The 27,273-nt window shown below is 38.6% G+C and overlaps 1 protein-coding gene across 1 annotated transcript in view; it reads right to left on the bottom strand.

Annotated features, from left to right (window-relative positions):
* LOC113694014 (dihydropyrimidinase-like) overlaps positions 1–27,273 on the bottom strand; it is a 41,539-nt gene that overhangs the window by 1,740 nt on the left and 12,526 nt on the right. Inside the window, exons 7-9 of the mRNA XM_027212856.2 lie at positions 24,866–24,953; positions 24,649–24,727; positions 56–143 (exon numbers count right to left, since the gene is read on the bottom strand). Of these exons, the coding sequence (XP_027068657.2) occupies positions 56–143; positions 24,649–24,727; positions 24,866–24,953 (255 nt within the window). The remainder of the gene's footprint in view (positions 1–55; positions 144–24,648; positions 24,728–24,865; positions 24,954–27,273) is intronic.

The raw sequence follows: 27,273 nt of genomic DNA, 5'->3' as shown, positions 1-27,273 counted from the left end.
TCTGGACTACATTCATGATTCGTGCTATTTGTAAGCAAAGGACAAGATGGATTACCATTGACACCATTTGGGATTTTTCTGAAATCATCTATTCCAAAAGCTTTCTGTGTTGAGTTGAAGGTACAGTGGTCGGTACCAACTAGCTGCAAAATGTAAAAGCATTAACAGGTTTAGGACACAGGAATAGCATCAAGATCAGAAATAAGTTGAAGACATAATAGACTTTTACTGGATGTAGTACATTATACTTTAAGGCAGTAACATTAAGTATGTCCTCAACACATCAACTTTGAAGAAGAAGAATTCAAGCACAATTCTGGAAAAATTTGGTAAATGGGAATAGGAAGATTCATCATTAATAAGAAGAATGCAAGTTTATGGAAATTTGGGAATGGGAAGTTGAGTACTATTAATTAGTTGTAAATAAAACGATGCCATTTGGAAATTCTAAATTTACCAGTATTGTGCTTATACACTCATACGTGCACATTCGAGTGTATATTGTACACTTTAAAGAATAGAAACATGCTGAAAATATTTGAGAAAATTCGTAAAATGGGAATATTGAATCTTCCTATTTAGTGGTCTCTTGTTGTAAGAGAAAATTCTCTCTAGTTTAGAGAGGGAAAGTCCACTGTGGTGGGTGGTTTCGAAAAATTTCAAAATTCCAAAATCTCTAAACTTTTCCAATATTCCTCAAACTTTATTCATGAACTTCATCAAACCTTGAATCTCCTAAAGCTCACAAATCCCTAGACTATGTAGGAATGCTACCTTTTTAAGTTTTTTCAGACAAAATACTTTGCTTTAGCCTAGTTTTCAAAGCTTTTGTAGAGAGGTGGAGGTTTATTAACAAAATATCTTGGTGATGATCTTCTGCACAGAGCTCAGATGGTTACCTCATAAAAACAAAATCAAATGACATTGCTCTCAGTCTACATATGTTTCTTCATAGCTTTTTCTTCCTAGATCAGTAGTCTTCATAGTAGTAGAATTGTAGGAAAAGCTTTATCTTAGTTTTTTTCTTGTCAGTTCCTTTTCTCGATCTGATTGGTAATAGATTAGTAACGTCTCAATTGTCTCTGCCGACCTTGCTGCCCTCTTGCTTTAGATCTGTGGCTGTCGGATTCTGGGTACTTATTGGGCTCTTAGAGAAAACTCTCTCCTTCTGAGGGTGAGGTTTGGGAAGTCTATACAAGGGCAAGAATAGTCTGTGGAAGTTTCTGTGGAACTGCTATGGAGGATTTAAAGAACATTATCAGGAATTCTGTACTAACTAAGAAGAAGCAAGAAGGTGTAATGCTTAAACATGGATGATGTGAAAGGGTGTAGAGAGGAATGCTGCAAGAGTCTAATTGGAAGGGTCTACCGCGATAAAGTAGCAAAATGTAATGGGGGTCAGAAGCTTCACAACTACTATTTGGGTGTTTGCAAAAAATGTGAAAGTTATGGAGTTGGGAATAAACATGTTTCAGTTCACTTTTCAGGAATGAGGAAGAGCAGGAAAAAATGTTGAACAGAAGGCCGTGGATTTTTGACAGGCAACTGTTAGTCCTCCAACCATGGAGGGAAGGAGTGGAAGAAGATCAAGAGGCCTTCAAGAAAACTCTGGCTTGGTTTCAAATTTGGAATCTGCTAATTAGCTAGCTTACCAAGGAAGCAGCTAAGAAAATAGGCAGGGTTTTTTCAGCAGTAAAAGAGGTTGTCATTCCTAATTTTGGAAGTAGAGATGGTAGGCACATGAAAATCCTGGCTGAAATTGATTTTACACAACCAATTATGAGAGTTACTATGGTTAAAATGAATGGGATGTGTGACGCCCCCACTTCTCCCAAGAGCGAACTCAAGGGTATCCGCGGGATGCCTGCCCAACTCTCGTCAGGACTCAAGACAATTCAATTCAAACTTAATGATACATACCAAATAATACAAGTCTAAAATGAAGGAAAGTCACTTCCTTAATTGAATATTCAAATCTTACATCATGTTCTCAAAAGATACATCAAGTTCCAAAATACAACCGTTAAAAGTCAACTAAACATTTACAATCAAGATTCCAATCAAAAGTATAATCTAGTCGACTTTTCCAAAATTTTTCAATCCACCTGTTAAGGAAAACAAATCTACGGGGTGAGCGATTGCTCGTGAGACCAAGAAACACGCATGCAGGCACATAATTCAAGTAACAATTACAATTTAGCAAGTAAAATAGTAATATTCAGGTAATTAACAATTAGAGTGAGAAAAGTAAATAGAAACAATTCAAGGATATGGGAGCTCTCAGGAGCTAATTTCCACTTGATTTGTCAATGCCCGATCAATTACCTCCCCGCGATGACACTCCATCAATCGGGTCGATATTTAGTTCGTAGAAACTCCACTTATCCGTTCTCCGTCAACCAGACATACCCCACCAGGCCCGAACTTCTATAAAGGCACTACTATACGAGTAGGCCAAGCGTGATCTCTCCAATAGATCAAGCTTGCATACAATCGATCAAGCTCTGATACCAACTGATACGAACGTCGCCAACCTTGTGACGAAACCCGTAAAAGATTAGCTTCAGGATCGACAAGAGGACACCAAGTTTGAAGCGGATGACCTCAACCCGTTAATCACGTGGTTAACGAACCTTGGTATAATGGTAGAAGACGCCACAACCTAGTGCGATTCTAGATTGATAAGTCACGAACACCTAGAGAAATTCTAAGGTATTCAAGAAGCCTTGGAGAAACCAAGAAAACTCTCAAAATCTGATTTATTGATTGAATGCCTAAACCATTGGAAGTGTGGGCTATTTATAGCCTTACATAGAGATGAACAACTAAATGTGGAACTAGTCTAGAGTTGTGGTCTTGACTAAGACTAACAATTATAGGCTTGACCAAACCTTATGAGGTCATCCCTTAGGTAAACAACCTTATGAGGTCATCGCTTAGGTAAATGACCTTATGAGGTCATCGTTTAGGTAAATAAAGCAAGGCTATGGACCATTAAACCCTTATTACAATGACTTAACTAAAACAGCAAATGTGACTAGAGAAGGGTCACACATGGTTCTCTTTGGCGTGCACTACATGGATGACTTTCATTCCTTCATGCTCAAGCCCCTCAATGACCTTGGGGACAATTTCTTAGCCTTGTATCTCATGAACAAGTCCTTGGAGTTCCTTCCTCATCTTGTTAGCTCGTGCTCGAGTTACGGGTCCTAGGGGAACTCGAATAGTTCGCACTGGTGTCTCTTGGTTCGTATCATCCCCCTCCTCTTCAAAAGGATTTGTCCTCAAATCAGCTTCATCGTTTGCAAGAAAAGGAGATAGATCAGAGACATTGAATGTAGCGCTCACATTGTACTCACCAGGTAGGTCCAGTTTGTAAGCATTGTCATTGATGCGCTTGATGACTTGGAACGGCCCATCTCCTCGGGGAAGTAATTTATTGCGTCTTTGGACTGGGAACCTTTCCTTGGGTAGATGTAACCACACCCAGTCACCAGGTTCAAACACAACGCGTTGGCGTCCCTTGTTAACCCGTTGAGCAACTTGGTCCATCCTTCGCTCAATGTTTAGGCGTACCTGCTCGTGTAATTTCTTGACAAAATCTGCTCGTTTAGCACCATCCATGTTAATGTGCTCAGAAGAAGGTAAAGGTGATAAGTCTAGTGGTGTTAAAGGATTAAAACCATAGACTATTTCAAATGGTGAAAAATGAGTAGAACTATGCACCGTGCGATTGTATACGAACCAAGAGACACCATTGCGAACTATTCGAGTTCCCCTAGGACCCCGTAACTCGAGCACGAGCTAAGAAGATGAGGGAGGAACTCCAAGGACTTGTTCATGAGATACAAGGGCAAGAAATTGTCCCCAAGGTCATTGAGGGGCTTGAGCATGAAGGAATGAAAGTCATCCATGTAGTGCACGTCAAAGAGAACCATGTGTGACCCTTCTCTAGTCACATTTGCTGTTTTAGTTAAGTCATTGTAATAAGGGTTTAATGGTCCATAGCCTTGTTTTATTTACCTAAGCGATGACCTCATAAGATTATTTACCTAAGCGATGACCTCATAAGGTTGTTTACCTAAGGGATGACCTCATAAGGTTTGGTCAAGCCCACAACTCTTAGTCTTATGGAAATAGTCAAGCCTACAATTGTTAGTGTTAGTCAAGACCACAACTCTAGACTAGTTCCACATTTAGTTGTTCATCTCTATGTAAGGCTATAAATAGCCTACACTTCCAATGGTTTTAGGCATTCAATCAATAAATCAGATTTTGAGAGTTTTCTTGGTTTCTCCAAGGTTTCTTGAATACCTTAGAATTTCTCTAGGTGTTCGTGACTTATCAATCTAGAATCGCACTAGGTTGTGGCGTCTTCTACCATTATACCAAGGTTCGTTAACCATGTGATTAACGGGTTGAGGTCATCCGCTTCAAACGTGGTGTCCTCTTGTCGATCCTGAAGCTAATCTTTTACGGGTTTCGTCACAAGGTTGGCGACGTTCGTATCAGTTGGTAATCAGAGCTAATTAAGAGGTATCACGTTATATCCTTTTTTTTTTTTGCTTTTCGAGTCAAGTTGTCGAAAATTCTGTTTTCGTGTTCTAAGTTGCTATCCGCAATTTTCAGATTTGTTACTTCGTGTTCTTGCGTTATTTTTCCAGATTTGTTACGACATAAACTTGTGTCTAGTTGTTGTTAATTGCTGTTGTTAGCCTGGTTTGGTCCAGCCTTTTTTTTTTTTTGTGTCTTATTCTTGATTCCTTGTTTGAGTCTTGTTTCTATCCTGTTATATCCATTCAATTCCAGTCTTTTGTTCTATTTGATCATTCGAGGTTACTGTTCATCCGAAATAAATCAGTTTGTAGCAAGGGTTTTAGAGTCCTATCTAGTTATTACCTTGTGTTCTTGTTTACATACAAAAAAAAAAAATAGCTGGCTAACCTTACAAAAATTCCTGGAAATCTGTCTTGATCAAAACTTGGGTTTCTTGAAGTTCCTGATTGTTTAAAACCACAATCTTGAAGTTCTTGGAACTTTAGTTGGGATTCTTGAAGACAACCAAAATCTGTCTTGATCAAATCGTGAAATCTTGGATTGTTTGGGGAGGAAATCATCTTCAATTTCGTGTTTCTTGAATTCTGGAAATTAACATCTTGAATTCTTGAAAGAATCTTGAAGTTTCTGGGTTTTGGGAACCAAATCTTGGTAAACAACAAGGCTGCAAATTTTCAGCTGCCAAAATCCTTGTCTTCACCACAACAATCTTCTTTCTTGACTAAGAACATTTTAGCCACGAAATTTGGCTCTTCTTGGCTGATTAGAAAACAAAAACAAAGGAAGAAGAAGAATATTCAGCCTATTCAAGTCAAATTTCCCAACCTATTCAAGTCAAATTTTCCAACCTGTTCAAGTCAAATTTTCCACCCTTGTTCCCAAAAACAACCAAATCAGTTCCAATCTTGAACTTGACCTTAGAATTTATGGGAACCAGCAAATAGGAAGACTAATCCTTGTTTCCAAAGGATTAAAGAAGAAAAGTCAGCCTTGGGTTTCCAAAACAAGTCCTACCACAACACAAATTCATCTTCCATTCGGATTCCATCTTTGCAACCATTGAGGAATTTCTGTCCAATCATTAATTCTGGAAATTTTTGTGCATCATTAGGTCAGTTTTAAGTGTCATTCTGAATCCTCTAAGTGTCCATTTATCTACCAAAACATTGCCCAAAAATGCAGCAACCAGCAGCTCAAAATTCCAGTTTTGGGTAGAGTTTTGTCTAGGATCCTTAAAATTCAACTTTGAGTCATTCTTTGAGTCGTGGTCAGTCCCTTCATCCTTTATTTATTTATTTTTTTTTTCGTTCAAAGTGCTACAATCTTGTGACCCTGGTTGGTAAGTCGATCCACACTAGAAGGAGTTCTAACTTGTTCGAGGAGTTGACCGAGGAGCCTTGAAAATACCTTGGTGAGTTAATTAGAGTGTTTTAAACACTTGAGTGATACACGAGTGACGAGTGTAAACATGTGAGCTTGTGTGGCGAGGAAAAATATCTTTTGTTTCACTAATTTTTTGCAGGTTCCTCATACATCATGGCGAATACGAGGCATTTAAAAGCTAGCTTACAACATCTTCTTCTTGATCCTAAGGGAGTCAAAGAAGTAGCATTACGTGGTGTAGATGAACAATTGGATATCGTCAAATCTCAATTGCATGATTGGTTTTATACTCGTTGTGGTGTCAAAGATAAAACATGCAGCTTGGCCATTGATAAGAGTTGTGAAGTCAATCTTGCAAGCGCTATCATGGTTCACAAATTAAATCTTCCAACTATTGATCATCTTCAACCGTATAAGTTGCCGAGTGCTCATGGTGATGTTTGGGTTACTAAACACACACTTGTACCTATTCAAATTGGCAAGTATGTGGATGAGGTGTTGTGTGATGTAGTCCCAATTCAAATAACACATGTGTTGCTGGGCAAGGCGTGAATGTTGAGGCGAGAAGTTAAATATGATGGACATACTAATAAGTATTCCTTCTTATTTAATGGTCGTCGTTCTGCACTTGTACCACTTATTTATGACCAACTTTGTACTGATCTAGCATACATGAAAAGTGAGCATGAGCATTATAGTATGAAAAAAGAGCTAGATGAGAAAATTGTGACTGATGAGGTAAAATCCGAGGGAGTTGAAAAGGAGAAAGAGGTTCAAAATAATGAGAGGAAAAAGACAGCTATTGAGCATGAGAAAGAGATTGAAAAATCCAAAGTATTGACTGAGATTTTAAGTTTCAACAAAAATGAGAGTGAGGGGATTTATTGCCATTCTAACAACCTTAACATTGCTCTGTCTAGTGTTCCTTGTTTTGTGCAGGTCAAGCAAAGTGCAATCGCTTTGATCTTACAATGTTCCATCCCAAAGTCACTTGTACAATTTGCGAGTTTCCATGGAGTTTGTCTTCTAGGAGTTAGATCAATTTGGTTCCCATTCATGGAATCGGATGATTTCAACGCTGTTCACGTCTTTGGAGGATCAAACTATGTGTACCCTCAAGACATTAGAATCGACCACGTTCCACGAGTTTACACAAGGAGCGAGGTCTTCAATGGTCACTACAATACCTATGCTCATCTTGTACCTAGTCCACTTGAAGCTCCAACTTCACCAAGTCAGCTTCCATACTTTGCAAGCTTATTCAAGTTTGAGGAGTCTGATTTCATAGGATCTACATCGCATCACTTTGAGGATCCTTACCTCATGATCATAAGCGATCAAGTTGGGCATACATTGAAACTGGTTCGTGAGATTCAAAGTTCAACAAGGTTTACTTTCCAGCTTAGCAAGTGGTTTATGCATTGGATGAAACTTGTGGTAATCATAACAAAATTGACTCGACGGCATGTAACTTTTCTTATCATCATTCATGCTTCAATTTGTGGGCAAATTGCTTTCAAGAGGAGGGGAATGATACGAGTTAAGCTATGCCATTGGATAAGGTTCAAGTCCCACTAGGACTGATTACACGAGCAGGTACACCTAAATATTGAGCGAAGGATGGATCAAGTTGCTCAACGGGTTAACAAGGGACGCCAACGCGTTGTGTTTGAACCTGGTGACTGGGTGTGGTTACATCTACGCAAGGAAAGGTTCCCAGTCCAAAGGCGCAATAAATTACTTCCCCGAGGAGATAGGCCGTTCCAAGTCATCAAGCGCATCAATGACAATGCTTACAAACTGGACCTACCCGGTGAGTACAATGTGAGCGCTACATTCAATGTCTCTGATCTATCTCCTTTTCTTGCAGACGATGAAGCTGATTTGAGGACAAATCCTTTTGAAGAGGAGGGGGATGATACGAACCAAGAGACACCATTGCGAACTATTCGAATTCCCCTAGGACCCCGTAACTCGAGCACGAGCTAAGAAGATGAGGGATGAACTCCAAGGACTTGTTCATGAGATACAAGGCCAAGAAATTGTCCCCAAGGTCATTGAGGGGCTTGAGCATGAAGGAATGAAAGTCATCCATGTAGTGCACGTCAAAGAGAACCATGTGTGACCCTTCTCTAGTCACATTTGCTGTTTTAGTTAAGTCATTGTAATAAGGGTTTAATGGTCCATAGCCTTGCTTTATTTACCTAAGCGATGACCCCATAAGATTATTTACCTAAGCGATGACATCATAAGGTTGTTTACCTAAGGGATGACCTCATAAGGTTTGGTCAAGCCCACAACTCTTAGTCTTATGGAAATAGTCAAGCCTACAATTGTTAGTCTTAGTCAAGACCACAACTCTAGACTAGTTCCACATTTAGTTGTTCATCTCTATGTAAGGCTATAAATAACCTACACTTCCAATGATTTTAGGCATTCAATCAATAAATCAGATTTTGAGAGTTTTCTTGGTTTCTCCAAGGCTTCTTGAATACCTTAGAATTTCTCTAGGTGTTCGTGACTTATCAATCTAGAATCGCACTAGGTTGTGGCGTCTTCTACCATTATATCAAGGTTCGTTAACCACGTGATTAACGGGTTGAGGTCATCCGCTTCAAACGTGGTGTCCTCTTGTCGATCCTGAAGCTAATCTTTTACGGGTTTCGTCACAAGGTTGGCGACGTTCGTATCAGCACTACTATACGAGTAGGCCAAGCGTGATCTCTCCAATAGATCAAGCTTTTAGTTTTTCTCATGGCTCACCAAGCTTCCCGACCAAGCCCTTGCCGGCTCGAGTCGCAAGATCGATCGATGAGTTTGGGCATCTCCCAATTCAATTGTGTATCGAGGAGATTCACTCCAACGATATGTATACAGTTCAGTTAAAAGTCGAGAAGATTCACTCCAATGACATATGCAGCCATAGCATATAATTCAGTTCAGACAATTTAATTTCATTCCATTTAAATGAGAACGAGTGCGATAAAATACACATTCGACTCAGCAGTTATCAATTATTCAGTCCAATAGGAGCAATTCACATAATTGCAACAAAACATGCACTTGACACTCACCTAGTCAAAATAAGAGTGGTGCACAATCAAGTATTTAGGCATCTCTTGTGAGATCCTCTTGAAGGTCTCCTTGAGTGCCTGAGCAATTAATAATTGGCTATCATACACCATTGTTTAAAAATCCCTAGTTAACAAGGGAGATTGTACACTTGTACAATCTAAGAAAATATCATGACAGAGAGTCTTAATTACTCGTAAATCGAGGCTCAAAAGTGGGGTTTAATAATACAAGAAAAAATTGATTTTCATCTTTAAAATCAAGTGTAAAACGGTCAAGTAATATCAAAGGGTAATGGAGAGTTTCTAAAAACTCAATTCCCTTCAAGTTCAGAAATTCCAGATTTGAGGTGCAATTTTTGAAAGATCATATCTCACTCTCTGTAGGTCCAAAATTGAAAAACTTGGTACCGTTGGAAACTACTTCAAAAATACTAAAAATTTCTAGAAAATACTTTTCCATGATTCTAAATGGAAGACGCTCAAATTTCGGCTTAAATTTGCTGACTTATACTTCCAAGACAGATTCGGGGTTGATTTTTGGCAAATTTTGAAAATTCGGCAAAATTCACAAAATGTGAACTAACTTCTAAAATTTGAAACTTAATTAGAGTTACAATCAAAATTTAAAACACAACTAACGGAACCAAAATCGGAGTTTCGAGTATCAAGATATAGCAGTCCAAAGTTAGCTAAAAATAAGGATAGATTGCACATTTTCCAGATTTGAAAAAACGACTTTGGATCATCATTCTTATGTTTAAAGTTTAATTCCATTTCCGGATTTCCCTGGTTTACTCTAGTGCTTATACATTCTTATGGAGCCCTATTTTGGTAGTATGCAGAACTGGTTTATGACTTGTAATCGAGTCTTATTGTGCTTGTTTGAATATTTTAGGGCTTGACGGTGATTAAAGACGTTTTTTGGGCGAAAGTTTATGAAATTTCAATTGCATGCCTGATGAGTGTACTACTCACTTGTTTGTTTACAATGTAACTTTATTATATTTGAACTTGATGCCTTGAGGGCCTATTTGCCATTGAAACTGATTAAAGTGAGGGTGTACTTGATCGCCCTCACCCCTTTTGGTACTATATACGACTGTTTACTGTTTCACTGTGGTATTTAAATGATACCTGATATACTGAATTTGGTGTCATTTGGACGAGTATCCAACGGCCATTACTGTTACTACTGAGCTCAACTCCATTGATAGTCAATTGAATCGAGCCGGCGAGGGTTTGGTCGTGAAAATTGACGAGCCATGGGGACTGTTATATGGAATCTTGTAGTAGTGAGACTCTTGATTCCGGTATACTCGAGTATTACAAAATTTCTACTGTTTGGAGTTCGGGCCCGGTAGGGGTATATTGGATGGAAGGAATGGAAGTAAAGTGGAGCCTACGGTTGGTTACTCTTAAACATTGACGGAGGGTCAATGAAGTCCGATCAAGATTGCAAGCGAGGAAAGGGGCTCTTGAGAGCCGCCCGTATTGTTTTATCACCACTATTAATGTGTGCTCTTGGTTTACTTTTGATGATTTGAAATGAAAAGCTTTATACTTATATGAATTTAGTTGCTTGAGTGATAGTATCTCATTGGGCGTAAGCTCACTCTATTCCGTTTGTTTTCCTTACAGGAAATGGAATACTTTTGGAAAGGCGATGAATAGGGATTGCCGAGTTGAGCTTATGTACATATATATTTTGAATAGCTCCTTTTGGGCAAAACCCTAAACGCATTTTAATCCAACCCATTCGTTGAGTTGAGATTTGTAAACCGTACATGTATAAACTTATGGGATAGCTTTTGTATGCTATTTTGGCTTGTAAAGGTTGAATTTCCATGTATATATGTTGGATTGATATCGGGTTGGATTTCAGATCGATTCGGATTTCAAACGGCGAAGGAAAAAAATTTGGTGGGAAAAAGGGTTGAATCCGGCCAAGAATTCGGCCAGAAATTGGCCGCATTAGCGGCCGGATTGCCCTGAGAATTTTTGGAAATCCGGCTAGATTCCGGCCGGATTCTGACGTGTCACGCACTATTCATATTCGGCTCCGATTTTTATTTTTTTTATTTTGTGATTTTGACTTGTTTAAGCGCGCTTATACTTTCCGGCACGTTTTAGATCGCTTTAAACTGTCCCGTTAGTCCTGGCGAGAGTTGGGCAGGCAGTCCGCTAACCCCTTCGGTTCGCCTTAGGGGAAGGTGGGGCTGTCACAGGTGGTATCAGAGCCACTTCGCGTGGTCTCTGCGCGGAGAGAACTTGGGCCAAGTGGTGTTATGGTCCTGCTTTCGTGAATGCATTAAAAGGTATAAGTGCTCTTTTGAGCGTAAGTTATGAACCGTGCATGTCATAAGTATAAGGATCATTACCATGGGACTTGAGAAAGTTATGTATATATGTCGGGTAGGAATCTTTAATATGGATGATTTACGCTTGGGACCGGCCGACTCGAGTTGTGAATCATTTTAGATGGGATTCTTTCGCCCGGATACGAAAGAGATGAGAGCCTAGGTTAGAAAGGATTGGGCGAACTAGAAATGCGATTCCATGGAATTTCGTGTGGTTTGTTCGGGTATGGTTAAGCGTGATCAACCTTGATTCAGATATAAATGGTGTTGTTCTCGTAGATTATGGACGGAGCCCTAGAGGGAGAGAAGCTTTTCGCGAGTTCTTTTGTACTTGTGACCTAGTCTGTCTATAGTACTTTTGAAGGACCCCTTTTGTTTCATGGGATGATTTTATATGTTCTTGACTGACTGTTCTGTATAATTGCTTGATCCGGTTATTTGTTCTACGTATATGTGTTATGTGTTTACATGCTCTACAAGGTAGTTGTTTTAGTTAATTGTTCTTGTTTAATTGTTCCTGTTTAGTGCTACGAAAAGGAGGGTTATGTGCCCTTTCACATATATTTATTTTGTGACGTAGATTGACTTAGATTGATAGAAGGCACTCGTAGTGGTCGAGGCCGTGGACGCGGGGGTAGGCAACCCACGCCTGAATGGGGCACTGGGGAAACCTCATCTGGACCTAACCCTGAACCTAGGATTGATCCTAACATCGAAATAGCGGCTGCTATGCAGCAAATGACTAATTTACTAGCACAAGTGGTGCACCAACAGGGTCAAAACCCTAACCCCAACCCTGGGAACCTCGGTAATCACGTGGAGAGCGAGGATAGGGCTCTCGAGAGGTTCCAGAAGTTTGCCCCACCAAAGTTTATCGGGGGGCCCGATCCGGACGTGGCCAAAAGGTGGCTAGAGAAGATGGTGAATATCTTTGCCGCCCTACATTATACGGAGGAAAGGCAGGTGACCTTCGCCGTCTTTCAACTGGAAGGGGCGGCCCGTTCCTGGTGGAACGTTATTCGGCAAAAATGGGAACGGGAACAAACGCCCAGGACTTGGGTGAATTTTATGAGAGAATTCAACGCGAAATTTTTCCCTCCGCTAGTCCAGGAACGGAAGGAAGCTGAGTTTATCCGACTCCGCCAAGGGGCTCAATCTGTAGCAGAATATGAGAGCCAATTCACCCGCCTATCCAAATTTGCGCCCGAACTCATCATGACCGAGCAACGAAAAATACGGTGATTTGTCCAGGGCCTGAATGTAGAAATCCAGAAGGATCTCACGGTAGCCCAAATTAACGCCTTCAGCGATGCAGTGGAGAAGGCGCAACGCGTAGAGAATGCTAGGTTACAGGTGAGAAACTTCCAGGCGAAAAAGCGAGGATTTCCTGGAAATAGTTCGGGGCAGGAGGATGAGAGTACCCCTCCCAAGTTTGGGCGGGGAACGGGGGGAGAAAGGATATCGGGAGTATCACGAGAAGGCCTGTCACGAGGCGGCCAAGTGAGGAGAGACCAGAGAGGAGGCTCGGCTTAGAGTGGAATAGAGTTTTATGGCTAAAACCATGCAAAAAATGGGCTTCTGTAATAAGTGGATTAATTGGATAATTGAATGCATCACTACTGTCTCTTATAGTATTAGTATAAATGGGGAAAAAAAAGCTATATTAGGCCCACTAGAGGGATAAGGCAGGGCGATCCCTTTTGCCCTTATATTTTCTTGATATGTGCTGAAGGTTTCACTAGCCTTTTAAATCTAGCTAAGGACAGAAAACAAATTTCTGACATGAAAATTGCACACAAAGGTCCAAACCTGACACATCTTTTCTTTGCAGTTGATTCTCTAATTTTTTGTAAAGCAAGTGTACAGGAAGCAAAAGCTGTGATGCAGGTGATTAATGACTATGGAAAAGCATCTGATCAGGTGATAAATGCTGACAATCATCAATATTCTTCAGCAAAAATACATGGGAGCAGGTGAGACATCAAGTTCTACAGATCATGGGAGGAATGAAACTGGTCAAGAAGCGCCAATATTTGGGGCTGCCCATGGTGGTGGGAAGACCAAAATCTGCAGTTTTCAACTACATCAAAAAGAAGATAACAAAGAGGATGCATAATTGGAAAGAAAGCTACTTAGCCTTGCGGGCAAGGAAATTCTACTCAATTCAGTAGCCCTGACCTTGCCATCATATGCAATGAACTGCTGCAAATTACCAAAGGGGTTATGTAAAGAGATAAGCAGTGAAATGACAAAGTTCTGGTGGGGAAAGGGAGAAAAAGGAAGAAAGGTCCACTGGGTGAGTTGGGAGAAGTTATCAGAGGTCAAAGCAAAAGGTGGACTGGGATTTAGAGACCTGGAAAACTTCAATGATGCTATGCTAGCAAAACAGCTCTGGAGAATTATGTCACAACCAAACTTGCTAGTAAGCAAAACTTTGAAAGCAAGGTATTTCAAAGGTAAACCAATATGGGAAATGGAATGCAAACCATCAGATTCATGGATGTGGAGAAGCTTACTCAGCTCAAGGTAATATCTTAGCATGAGGGATGAGGAAAAGGATAGGGGATGGGAAAAATGTCAATATACGGGAGGATAAATGGCTGCCAGATGGGAGAGATGGGAAAGTGAGGACAGCAAAACCAAAAAATAGCAGGGTGGCAAAGATGAGTGAACTGATAAAATGTGGAGAATGGGATAAAAAGCTGTTGAAGGAAATAATGCACGAGAAGGCTAGAAATGAAATCCTGACAATCCCCTATTGAGGACGAGACAGGATGTACTTGGTGGGAAATGAGAAAGGATTTTATAGTGTAAAATCTGGGTACCCGTGGGCTAGGCAGCAGAAGTAGAAAAAGAAAAGAGATGACTGGGAGGAATCAAATCAGAGCAAGAACATGCAGGGGTCAAGAGTATGGAAAGAGCTACGGAAATGCTTAAGAGGGGTACTAACAGTAAATGAAGTAGCAGTGAACAAAACTGGAAAGGGAAACCCCATGTGCAACAGATGTGGAGAAGCAATGGAGACATTAGCACATCTGCTGTTCCACTGTATAAGGGCAGGACTGATTTGGAAGGTAGCACCTATACGGTGGGATGGCTTAAATGGGCTAAGAAATTCATTCTGGCACTGGTGGGCAGAACTAATGCAGGCAACAAAGAGAGAGGAAGGCAATGATCATATTGTATTAACAGTGAACCTGCTGTTACAAGTCGGGAAGGCGAGAAATGACAATCAATTTAATGAGGTGAAAAGCGATCCTTTCTCTCTGGTCAACAAAACCTTACTTAAATGGAGAGAATGCCAGGAAGCAACAAAGAATCAGGAAGATGAGGGAGATGAGAGGATCATGAATAGAAGTGAATATACCAAATGGGAACACCCTGAGAAGGGAGCATAAAGATCAATACAGATGCAGCTTTCAACAAAAGATTGATAGTCGAGGAAAATGGTGGAAATTGAATCATATTGCAAAGAGAAACTCAACAAGATAGTAGAGAAGGAGTGGAATGATAAATGGGTTAGCATGATACTTGAAGATATCTCCGGGTTGAGCTGTACGTTTGAGAAATGTTGTTTTTCTTTTGTTAAAAGAAAATTCAACTATGTAGGTCATATTCTGGCAAAGTTTGCCACTAATATTTGTAAGGAAACCACTTGGAGGAATTCTTTCCCTGTCTGGCTAATGAGTGCAGCTAGGGAAGACTCCATGAGCAGTTGCTCAAAGATTTGTACTTAAGACTTAGTTTGATATGAAATTCTGCCACTTTTGGCAAAAAAAAAAGAATCTTCCTATATATATTTTCCAAAATTTCCAAAATATTTTCTACAGTTTGGTTCCTTGGATGAATGCAAGTTAAATGTGTTACTACTGCTAAACAAAACCATCTAGCCTACTGTACGGTAATTACATCCACCACCAGACTTCTGATCACCTTCAGACTTTTCTCCCCTCTATAAGAACTTAATTACCACAACAAAAAACATGTCCTCCTCCATTGTGATGAGAGAACCACCCAACTTTCTCGAATCCCATTCTTAATACATCAGTGTCCAAATAAATAACACCTTAGATTGCTTTAAGATTATCATAAAGTTGCTTGAAACGTTATTGTTGAAGATGTGATCTGATATTATGGAAAGATTTGATATTGTAAATATTAGGAAAGATATGATTATAGTATCATGTATTAATTAGGTAGTAGATTGATTTAGATTAGCATGATTTTAGGATCTAAATTAGGTTACACTTATGTATATATATATGTATATTGTGTAGTCCAAAAATATGAAGAAGAGTATTTTCTCTCCCTTTGTCTTAGTTTTCATGGTATCAGAGCCCTACTATCAAGGTTAGGGTCTCTGTCCGTTGCCAGAAAATTCATTAGTCATCATTCGGTTCATCTGGTTCTGTATAGGACATATCTGTGCTCTATTTTTCACTCTTGTTTTAAAGAGTTCAGATCTGTCCTCTTTTGTTTTTTTTTCTGTTAATTCTAAACTCATGGCAAAAACAAAATCTGTCATTACGTCTGATGTGGCTCCTGTGATGTCTAAGATCACTGACCACAAACTCAACAATTCTAACTATCTTGATTGGAGCAAAACGGTTCATCTTTATCTGCGAAGCATTGATAAAGACAATCATTTGACTGATGATTCTCCAAAAGATGGTTCAAGACAGACATGGCTAAGGGAAGATGCTAGATTGTTCCTGCTGTTAGGAGAATATCAATATTCTTGTAGATAATAGTAGTAAGGGTATTCTTGTAAATAATTGGTTAGGTTTGTACTCCTATAAATACTAGTTGGTCACTCGTAATACAGTGACTAGATATTTTCGTCCCAAGATACCTGTTAACATGGTATCAGAGCTAAAATCCTAGGGTTAGGATTAAACATCTAGCAAAAGTACTGTTCACGCGCGCACTGTTCATCGTGGTACTGTTCACGAGCACTGTTCACGAGTACTGTTCACGCGGCACTGTTCGTCTCGAGTTTTGACCCTTTTTTTGTTTGAAGTGCTATTCACTATGGTTGAAAGTTTTGCTAATGGGATTACCACTGACCAAGTTGAATCAAGTTCTTTAGCACATGAGTCCTAGAAGACTGTTACTATATCCGAGAAAGATTATGTTAAATTCCTACATTACCAAATTACAAATCACGCATCTCTTTCCTCTGCTTCTTTAGCACAAAAAGATAACGACTCATGGATTGTTGACTCCGGGACTACTGATCATATGTCAGGTACCTCTAAAAAATTTTTTAATTTTCAAGAGTCTACTTCCTTTCCTCATGTTACCTTAGCTGATGGATCTACCACTAAAGTTAAAGGATTAGGCATTGTAGAAGTTAACTCATCTCTTCCGCTGTCTTCTATTCTTTACGTACCCACTTTGCCCTTTAATCTAATGTCTGTTAGTAAACTCACTAAATCTCTACAGTATTCAGTTACTTTTTCTCCTGATTTTGTTGTCATTCAGGATTTGAAAACAAAGAGGACGATTGGTGGAGGGCATGAGCATAATAGTCTTTATTTTCTCAACTTCAATGGTCCGATTGCATGTCCTGCTTCTGTTTCTCCTCTTGAAATTCACTGTCATTTGGATCATCCGTCTTTACAAAATTTGAAAAAGTTGGTTCCTACTTTGAGTCTGTTGTCTTTGTTAGAATGTGAGTCTTGTCAGTTAGAAAAGCATCATCGTGTTTCTTTTGCTCCTAGAGTCAATAAACGGGTTTCTGAACCCTTTATGCTAGTTCATTCTGATGTTTGGGGTCCAAGTCGAGTCGCTTTCAAGTTAAGTTTTAAATATTTTGTAATCTTTGTTGATGAGTTTTTAGGAATTACATGGTTTTATTTAATGAAAGATCGTTTAGAATTATATTCCATTTTTTGTGCATTTGTTACAAAAATAAAGAATCAATTTGGTGTGCCTGTACGTATACTTCGCAGTGATAATGCGAAAGAATATTTTTTCACTCCTTTTAATACCTTCATGACTAAGTCCGGTATTATTCATCAGTACTCTTGTCCTCACACTCCACAACAGAATGAAGTTGCTGAAAGAAAAATTGGACACTTAATCGAGGTTGCTCGGACACTTATGTTGCACATGAATGTGCCCAAACAATTTTGGAGTGATGCAGTTCTAACTGCATGTTATTTAATTAATCGCATGCCATCTAATATTCTTGGAGGCCAATTACCTCACTCCGTTCTTTTTTCTCATGAATCTGTATTTAAATTACCTCCTCGTATATTTGGGTGTGTTTTGTTCATCAGCTTGCTCCCGGAGTGGATAAATTAGATTCTCGTGCCATTAAGTATATTTTCTTAGGATACGCACGAGCGCAAAAGGAGTATAGATGTTACAGTCCAGTTTTAAATCATTTTTTCACTTATGCTGATGTTACTTTCTTTGAATCCACTCCTTATTTTATGAAGCAAGGTATGTCTTGTGAGTTAGACCAGTAATCCTCTTTTCTTTCTCCTGTTTTGCCAATCCCTTCACCTTTATTACCTGAGTTATCTAATTCATCAGATTCTACAACTCGATTATTTCATCCTAATCTTCAAATTTATTCTCGTCGTTCCATGGTTGAGAAAGCTCCTGATATGTTACACACTTCACCCATTAACTCTCAATCTTCAAATCCAGGTATGACGCCCTCCTGTGAGTCAGATCTTCCTATTGCTTTATGTAAAGGTAAGAGACATTGTATTTCTCATTCTATTTCTAATTTTGTCTCTTATTCTCGTCTCTCTCTGTCATATTTTTCTTTTGTTGCTTCCCTTGATTCGGTATCTATTTCTAAATCTATTACCCATGCTCTCAATGATCCTGGTTGGAGATTAGCTATGCAAGAAGAGACGCTTGCTTTGGAGAAAAATAATACTTGGGATCTTGTTTCTCTTCCTTCTGGTAAGCCGGTTGTTGGTTGTAAATGGGTGTACACTATAAAAGTACAACCTAATAGTTCTATTGATAGATTGAAGGCTTGCTTGGTAGCTAAAGGATTTGCTCAGGTGTATGGAATCGACTACTTCGAAACTTTTTCTCCTGTTGCAAATATTACATCTGTTCGTTTTCTTATCTCTTTGGCAGCCACTTATAATTGGCCATTGCATCAGTTGGATGTAAAAAATGCATTTTTGTATGGAGATTTGGAAGAAGAGGTATATATGAAACAACCTCCTGAATTTGTTGTTCAGGGGGAGAATCCGCGGTTGATTTGTCTTTTGAAAAAATCCTTGTATGGATTGAAACCGTCTCCGACGGCTTGGTTTGGTCGATTTAGTAGTGTTGTCATGGAGTTCGATCTGCCAAGATGTGGAGTAGATCACTTTGTATTTTATCGGCATTCTAATGCTGGTAAAATTTTATTAGTTGTTTATGTGGATGATATTGTGATTACAGGTGATGATATTGTGGGGATCCAGAAACTTAAATCCAATCTGTAGGCAAACTTTCAAACAAAGGATTTAGGTCATCTACAGTATTTTTTGGGTATTAAGGTAATTCAGTCTAAATATGAAATTTATTTATGTCAAAGGAAATATGTACTCGATATGTTGAGTGAAGTTGGAATATTAGGTTGCCGACCTGTTGATACTCCTATGGATCCCAATGTGAAATTAGTAGGAGATCAAGGTGCATTACTTGATGATCCTAGGCAATATCGAAGACTTATGGATAAATTAAATTATCTCACTGTAACGAAACCTGACATTTCGTTTACAGTGAGTGTTGTGAGTCAATTTCTTGATACCTCTCGTACTAGTCATTGGGATGCTGTTATACGAATTTTTAAGTATCTTAAGAGTGCTCCTGGAAAAGGGTTGCTGTAAGAAAATCATGGACACACAGATATTTAAAGATATAGTGATGCAGATTGGGCTGGTTCTACCTCAGATTGAAGACCGACCACAGGATATTGTGTGTTTGTTGGTGGTAATTTAGTGTCGTGGAAGAGAAAGAAGCAAATAGTTGTATCCAGATCAAGTGCAGAATCTGAATATCGAGCTATGGCTCACACTGTGTGTGAGTTGGTTTGGTTGAAGAACATGTTACTTGAAATTGGATTTGAGTATAAACAGCCTATGAATTTAGTGTGTGATAATCAAGCTGCTGTCCATATTGCGTCTAATCCAGTGTTTCATGAAAGGACAAAATACATTGAAATTGATTCACTTCATTCGAGAGAAATTGCTTGACGGAGTCATCAAGACATCTCATGTACCGTCTGTAGATCAATTGGCTGATTTGTTTGCCAAGAGTTTAGGGGACTCTAGGGTGAAATACATTTGTAACAAGTTGGGTGTTTATGATATATATGCTCCAACTTAAGGGGGAGTGTTAGGAGAATATCAATATTCTTGTAGATAATATTAGTAAGGGTATTTTTGTAAATAATTGGTTAGGTTTGTACTACTATAAATACTAGTTGGTTACTCGTAATACAGTGACTAGATGTTTTCGTCCCAAGATACCTGTTAACACCTGCAAATACGGAATTCTATTGACAGTGAGGTAATTAGCTTAATTAATCACTGTGAATTTATTAAGGAGTTAATGGAGTATTTAGAATTTTTGTATTCTGGTAAAGGGAATATTGCTCGCATATATGAGGTGTGTCAAGCCTTTTATCGTGCAGAGAAAGAAGATAAGTTTATCATGACTTATTTTATGAATTTTAAGAAAACTTATGAGGAGTTTAATCTGTTATTACTGTTTAGTTCTGATGTGAAAGTTCAGCAAACTCAATGGGAATAGATGGCAATTATGAGTTTTTTGGCTGGTCTTTCACCTGAATTTCAAGCTGTTAAATCTCAGATTCTTTCCAGTCTTGATATCTCATCCTTGCAAGATATGTTTAATAGGGTGTTTCGCACAGAGAATACCCAGTCTGTTCAGTCCAGCAGTGCTCTTGTTGGTCTTGGAAAACAGCAATACAAAGGTGGTGGTAAAGGAATTGACACTCGGGGACAGAATGCAGAAGTGGTTGTGTCACTATTGTCATAAGCTGGGTCATATGAAGCGTGACTGTAAGAAATTGCAGTACAGGAACTAGAGAACTCAATCCGCACATATTGCTTCTACCAATGATGCTATTAACCATGAAAAGTTTGTTACGATCTCTGCATATGAATTTGCTAAATTTTCTCAATATCAAGAATCATTAAAGTTTTCATCTACTCCTGTAACTGCCATCGCTGAGTCAGGTAAACCAAACACGCCTTGTGTCCTCGTCCTCCAAATGGGTAATTAATTCTGATGCCACAGATCATATGACAGGTAATTCTAGTCTATTTTCTACCTTTCAGCCACACACATCTGCACCTACAGTTACCTTAGCTGATGGGTCAAAATCTTGTGTTCTTGGATCAAGCTCAGTTAACCCCACTCCATTAATCTCATTGTCATCTGTCTTAAGTTTGCCTGAGTTGTCTTTTAATCTAATTTCTATGAGTAAACTTACTCGTGTCCTCAATTGTTCTGCCCAATTCTTTCCTGACTATTGCTTGTTTCAGGATCTTACGACGAAGCAGATTATTGGTAAAGGGCATGAATCTAGAGGTCTTTATATTCTTGACACACAGATACCAAAGTCCATAGCTTGTTCTGGAATTGTAACTCCATTTGAAGCACATTGTAGGCTAGGTCATCCTTCTCTCCTGTTGTTAAAGATACTTTGTCCACAATTTCAGAGTCTGTCTTTATTAGATTGTAAGTCTTGTCAGTTTGCCAAACATCATCGTGTTAATCTGAGTCCTAGAGTCAATAAACGAGCGGATGCTCCTTTTGCATTAGTTCATTCAGATGTCTGGGGACCTAGTCCAGTCATTTCTAAAACTGGATTCAAGTATTTTGTTACTTTTGTCGATGACCATTCTCGTATGACTTGGTTATATTTGATGAAAATCGATCAGAGTTGTTTTCTCATTTTTGTGCTTTTTGTGCTGATGTTAAGACCCAATTTAAGCGTTCTGTACAAATATTGCGAAGTGACAATGTCAAAGAATATTTATTCGCACCTTTTCAATCTTATATGGTGCAAAATGGCATTATTCATCAAATCTCTTGTGTGGATACACCATCCCAAAATGGAGTCGCAGAACGAAAGAATAGACATTTGCTCGAAACTACAAGAGCCTTATCATTTCAAATGCATGTTCCTAAACACTGTTGGGCTGATGCAGTGTCCACAGCTTGCTTTCTAATTAATCGTCTGCCTTCATCTGTTCTGAATGGTGGGACTCCTTATAACACTCTTTTTCCAAATAAACCTTTGTTTCCCATCGAACCTAAAATCTTTGAGTGTACATGTTTTGTCCGCGACTCTCGTCCCCAAGTCACTAAATTAGACCCCAAATCATTGAAATGTATTTTTCTTTGTTATTCCCGTGTCCAAAAAGGATATAAATGTTATTGTCCTAGTCTCGGCAGGTACATTGTGTCAGTTGATGTTATTTTTCTTGAAAATACACCTTTTACTCCATCATCATCTCATTCATGTCAGGAGGAGGATGATGATTTGTTAATCTATACTGTCACATCCTCAAGTTCTTCCCCTGCTAAACCTTCAATTACTCAGGTATATTCTCAACGACAAAAGTCTCCTGATGCATGCCCTGAACCAGTTCCTTCGTTACTAGATCCTGTCTCAAGTGATGATCTTCCTATTGCTATTCGCAAAGGTAAGCGTCAATGCACTTATCCTGTGTCTTCGTGTGTATCTTATAATCATTTACCCACCTCTTCTTGTTCCTTTATTACATTTATTGATTTTATCTCCCTTCCTAAAACTGTTCATGAAGCCCTATCTCATCCCGGATGACACAATACTATAATGGAGGAGATGAATGTTCTAGATGGTAATGATACTTGGAACTTAGTAAATTTACCTGCAGGAAAGAAGGCCATTGGTAGTAAGTGGATTTTTGCAGTTAAATTCAATCCTGATAGGTCGGTTGCTCGGTTAAAAGCTCGCCTTGTTACCAAAGGCTATGCCCAAATCTATGTAGATGATTATTCTGATACTTTTTCCCTTGTTGCTAAGTTAATATCTGTCAGGTTATTCATTTCTATGGCAGCCACTCATAATTGGCCTTTGCATCAACTAGATATCAAGAATGCCTTTCTTCATGAAGACCTCCAAGAGGAAGTTTATATGGAGCAACCACCAGTTTGTTGCTCAGGGGGAGTCTGGGAAGGTTTGTCATCTTCGGAAGTCCTTGTATGGACTGAAACAAAGTCCTCGTGCTTGGTTTGGAAAATTTAGTCTAGTAGTTGAAAAGTTTGGGATGCAGAAAAGCAAATCTGATCATTCTGTTTCTACAAATAGTCTGAAACTGGTATTATTTTGTTAGTAGTATATGTGGATGATATTGTTATCACTGGAAATGATGCTGCAGGTATTTCATCTCTTAAAACTTTTCTCCATAATCAATTTCAGACAAAAGATTTGGGGCTGTTAAAGTATTTTTTGAGTATTGAGGTAGCAAAGAGTAGGAAGGGAATATTCCTGTCCCAAAGGAAATATGTTCTTGACTTACTATCTGAAATGGGAAAATTGGGGGCTAAACCAGCTAGGACCTCAATGATTCGTAACTTGCAGCTCACAAAAGAAGGTGAATTGTTAGAAGATCCTGAGAGGTATAGAAGATTGGTTGGAAAGTTGAATTATCTTACAGTGACTCGTCCAGATATCGCGTATTCAGTTAGTGTTGTTAGTCAATATATGTCTAATCCTACTGTTAATCATTGGGCATCGGTAGAACAAATTTTGTGTTATTTAAAAGGAGCTCCTGGACGTGGTATTCTATATAAAAATCATGGTCATACTAGGATTGAGTGTTTTCCAGATGCTGATTGGGCAGGATCCAAGGCAGATCGAAGATCCACAACTGGATTTTGTATCTTTGTTGGAGGAAATCTGGTCTCATGGAAGAGTAAGAAGCAGAATGTTGTCTCGCGATCGAGTGCAGAGTCAGAATATAGAGCTATGGCACAATCGGTATGTGAAATCATGTGGATAAATCAACTTCTAACTGAAGTAGGTCTCAAAACCTCAATGCCTGCAAAATTGTGGTGTGATAACCAAGCGGCTCTTCATATTGCATCCAATCCCGTATTTCATGAGCGAACAAAACACATCGAAATAGATTGTCATTTTGTTTGTGAGAAAATACAGCAGGGCTTGATTTCTACAGGATTTGTAAGGACTGGAGAACAATTGGGAGATCTCTTTACGAAGGCTCTACATGGGGTTCGAGTTGATTATCTTTGTAACAAGTTGGGCATGAGCAACATCTATGCTCCAGTTTGAGGGGGAGTGCTGAAGATATGTGATCTGATATTATGAAAAAAATTTGATATTGTAAATATTAGGAAAGATATGATTATAGTATCATGTATTAATTAGGTAGTAGATTGATTTAAATTAGCATGATTTTAGGATCTAAATTAGGTTACACTTGTGTATATATATATATGTATATTGTGTAGTACAAAGATATGAACAAGAGTATTTTCTCTCCCTTTGTCTTAGTTTTCAGTTATGATATAAGTAACTTTCTCCTTCTAAGTCAAGTACTAAAAGATTGTTCAGAAATCAATTCTTTGATATTTGGACGGAAACTATCTTCAGACAAAACACATTCTACATGTTGGAAAAGAATCAAAGAGATTTTATTAATTCTGTATCTTTCCTACAATTCATTCTAATCTATATATACAATTTTCTGGTACACTAAACAAGGAAAGTCTACATCTAATTCCCTTAATTTTGGAGACAGCTTATTCACCCTGATTTCCTTCACTAATTTATCTCCTAAGATTACTCATTCAAGATTCCTACACTACATCCACCTAGATGGAGGCTTAAAGGTCGTAAAACTGTGCAACCTGCTTAAAATTCTCTTGCACTTCATGGAATACCTTACGACATGAAAATAATCTTATGTTTGTAAGATGAACCTCCATCCTCCCATATTTGAATATCTTGCCCTTTCGGCTGGTCCCAAAAGACACCTATTCTTAGACAGGAATTATAATAGCCTTAAATGGCTTGCATACACTAAGAGGTAGTAATCCTATGTCTTCTCCATTAACTTTTCAATTGCAATGAGCCAAAATGAATTGAGGCATCTATTTCACACTTATTTATTTAAGCAATTGCACCTTTGCATCCTTCTTTTAAACCTTGGATCCAGTCAAACAAACAAATTCAATAAGGGGTGGAACTTAATTTATGCCAATCATCAAGAGAAAACCTGTAGGACACCAGTTGAAAGTGCAGCCTGAAGAGCCTTTCCATGCCCTGCTGCTCGAATGGGTGGGCTCATGACAAACCTGAACATAAAAAGGAACAAAATTGTTCTCTATTTTACCCTGTTGAGGTAAGTGGCCATGAGCCTTCATAACAGACTCCATAGCCAGAGAAAGATAAAGAAAAGAAAGGAACTGATGGAGAGGGAAATGGGTTCTTGCTTCGCTGCTGTGTAGAAGTCTGGGTCCCAAAGGCCAGAATCATCAAGAACTAGACCTGAAGCCACTGGTTCACCAACAACTCGCTGACCTGCAATTGAACACAAATAAATAGATAAATAATATACAAGAATGAAATCAAAGAAAAAAAATTCCAGATCTATTCGAATATTGAACACCTATTATTATTCTCACTTGTGGATGTTATGGCTACCAGTGCACCAAATCATAGACTGCTAAAATGAACAAGACATATCGAAACAATCATAAGAAGCTCTATACCCGATTTCCTTGGGGACAAGCGAGTGTGCATAAATGGGAAAAGAGGATGCACGCTAAACCTTTGTGGCTACACTTAAAAGAGTCAGAACTGGAAGCTTGCCGTTGATTCTCCAAGGCTAATTCCACCAATAAGAATTGCCCCTTAAGGCAGACCTGACTACCAAATTTTATAGCTCAATTCTGTGGAAGGTAGCACTCAGCAGAATTAGTCGCTGAACAGATGTGAGTTGAGTACAAGCATTTTTCTCCAACCAAAGTTTGTCACTGTTAAATAGGCAAGAGCTGATTCTGAGCATCTTTTTGGTTAAGTTTCTTTTTGATTGATAGGTCAAGTATGAGACCCATTAATTCAGATCCAGAAACTAAATCTTAGAAAGAACAAACAACGTAAATCCAATAAAGGTTGAAACTGAATGACTAGATTTAATCAAGCCAGGATGGGTTTGATACACAAAATAGCCTATTAAAGCAAGCACAAGTAGGACTTCACACATCCAAGTAGCTTCAGCACAACTCACTTACAGCCCACCGTTGAGCTATCTCTTGCAGCTCTAACACAAAATTCACGCTCTTTTAGCAAACCGAACATGTAGAGAACACCAAGATGTAGAACTATACCTTTTTCTTCTTTTGGCATTTCCCCTACCCTCTCCCCGTATGTATAAAATGGTGGTCTTATGTTTTGTCATATGTTGGTGTCCACTAGTTCAACATGAATATATCTTAAGTACAGGAGATCATAGTCAAAGACAGTATGCTTTTTGGATAAAAAATAACAGAAATCAAGACAGACAGAATTTTCCTTAGCAGCCACTCATGAGTAGTTTAAAGTCTCTTGTTGATGTAAGTTACCTCTAATTCTCACCTTGTGTTTTATCCTGTGCATTGTGTGGGTGAGCACAACAGGTATACCTAGAACTGTTATACATCACAGATATGCTGATAATAACTTGTGTAAAACAATCAAAGGCAATAAGACATATTATGTGCAGCATGCAGATCCCTATATTTTTAACAATTTATCTTTTGCTAGCTGATAATTATTTGTACCAGAACTCATAATATACGACACCAAGAGTGCCTGATGTTATGATTCGAAAGATTTCTGAACATGATACAATGAATATCCTAAACACGAGCTAAATTTTCCCTTGTTCATGCAATTGAGCTGAATGAGCTGAAACTCATGTTTGCTTGAAAATTCACGAACTGAACTAAAGTACATATACATGAGCAGACACCTGACAGGTACAAGGCTATCTCAACCTTTAATATAAAAAAAAATTGCAGACATTCTCTATCTATTTTGGTCCAGCTAGTTTAAAACCATCTAGACAAGTGAAACGCATATCACCACACTCTTTCCAGATTCTGTAATTAGGCGCATTAGGTCGTGCATTTCAAAATGAAAAATTAAGACATGCAAGGCCAACTAAGTTAAAATGTTTGAGATTAAAAGAAGTGATAGAACCGTTAGATGCAATTCAATAAAAATATATCCTTGAATAAGCCGAAAAACAAGAAAAGGCCTGTTGAATATATCTAGATATGTGTGATATATTATACATCAATTATAGGGATTAGATAGCCTGATTATCCTAGTTTAATTATAGGAAGTAGATAGCTAATTATTCTAGCTTGATTTTAGGATCTAGATTATTTCAATCTTGTATATATATGTCAGTTGTACTACTCACATAAGGGTGTGTAGGAATGTCATCCCAAAAGATCTTCCTCTCTTGCTTCTTCTCTTTCATGGTATCAGAGCAAGTGAGAAAGAGAAATTCGTTTTCTAATCATCCCACCCGGTGATTTTCTTTAACCCAATATCATTATGTCTACATCCGATACATCTATAACATCTACATCTAAATCCACAACTCCTCTCATGGCCAATCCATCTATTACTGGTTGTACTATTATTACTACCGAAAAACTAAAAGGCAGTAACTACTCTACTTGGGCTGCTGACGTTGAGCTATGGTTTATGGGACAAGGATATAAAGATCATCTTACTACTAAACCTGATGATACTATGACTGATCCATCCAAGTGGGAGCGAATCGATGCTCAATTGTGTAGCATGCTTTGGCAAACCATTGATTCTTCACTAAAGCAAATTTTCCGTC

Source organism: Coffea arabica, chromosome 6c (assembly GCF_036785885.1).
Source record: "Coffea arabica cultivar ET-39 chromosome 6c, Coffea Arabica ET-39 HiFi, whole genome shotgun sequence".
In the NCBI taxonomy this organism is placed as follows: Eukaryota; Viridiplantae; Streptophyta; class Magnoliopsida; order Gentianales; family Rubiaceae; genus Coffea; species Coffea arabica.
The sequence above is the reverse complement of the archived record's forward strand: the minus strand, read 5'-3'. Positions and strand labels throughout refer to the sequence as shown.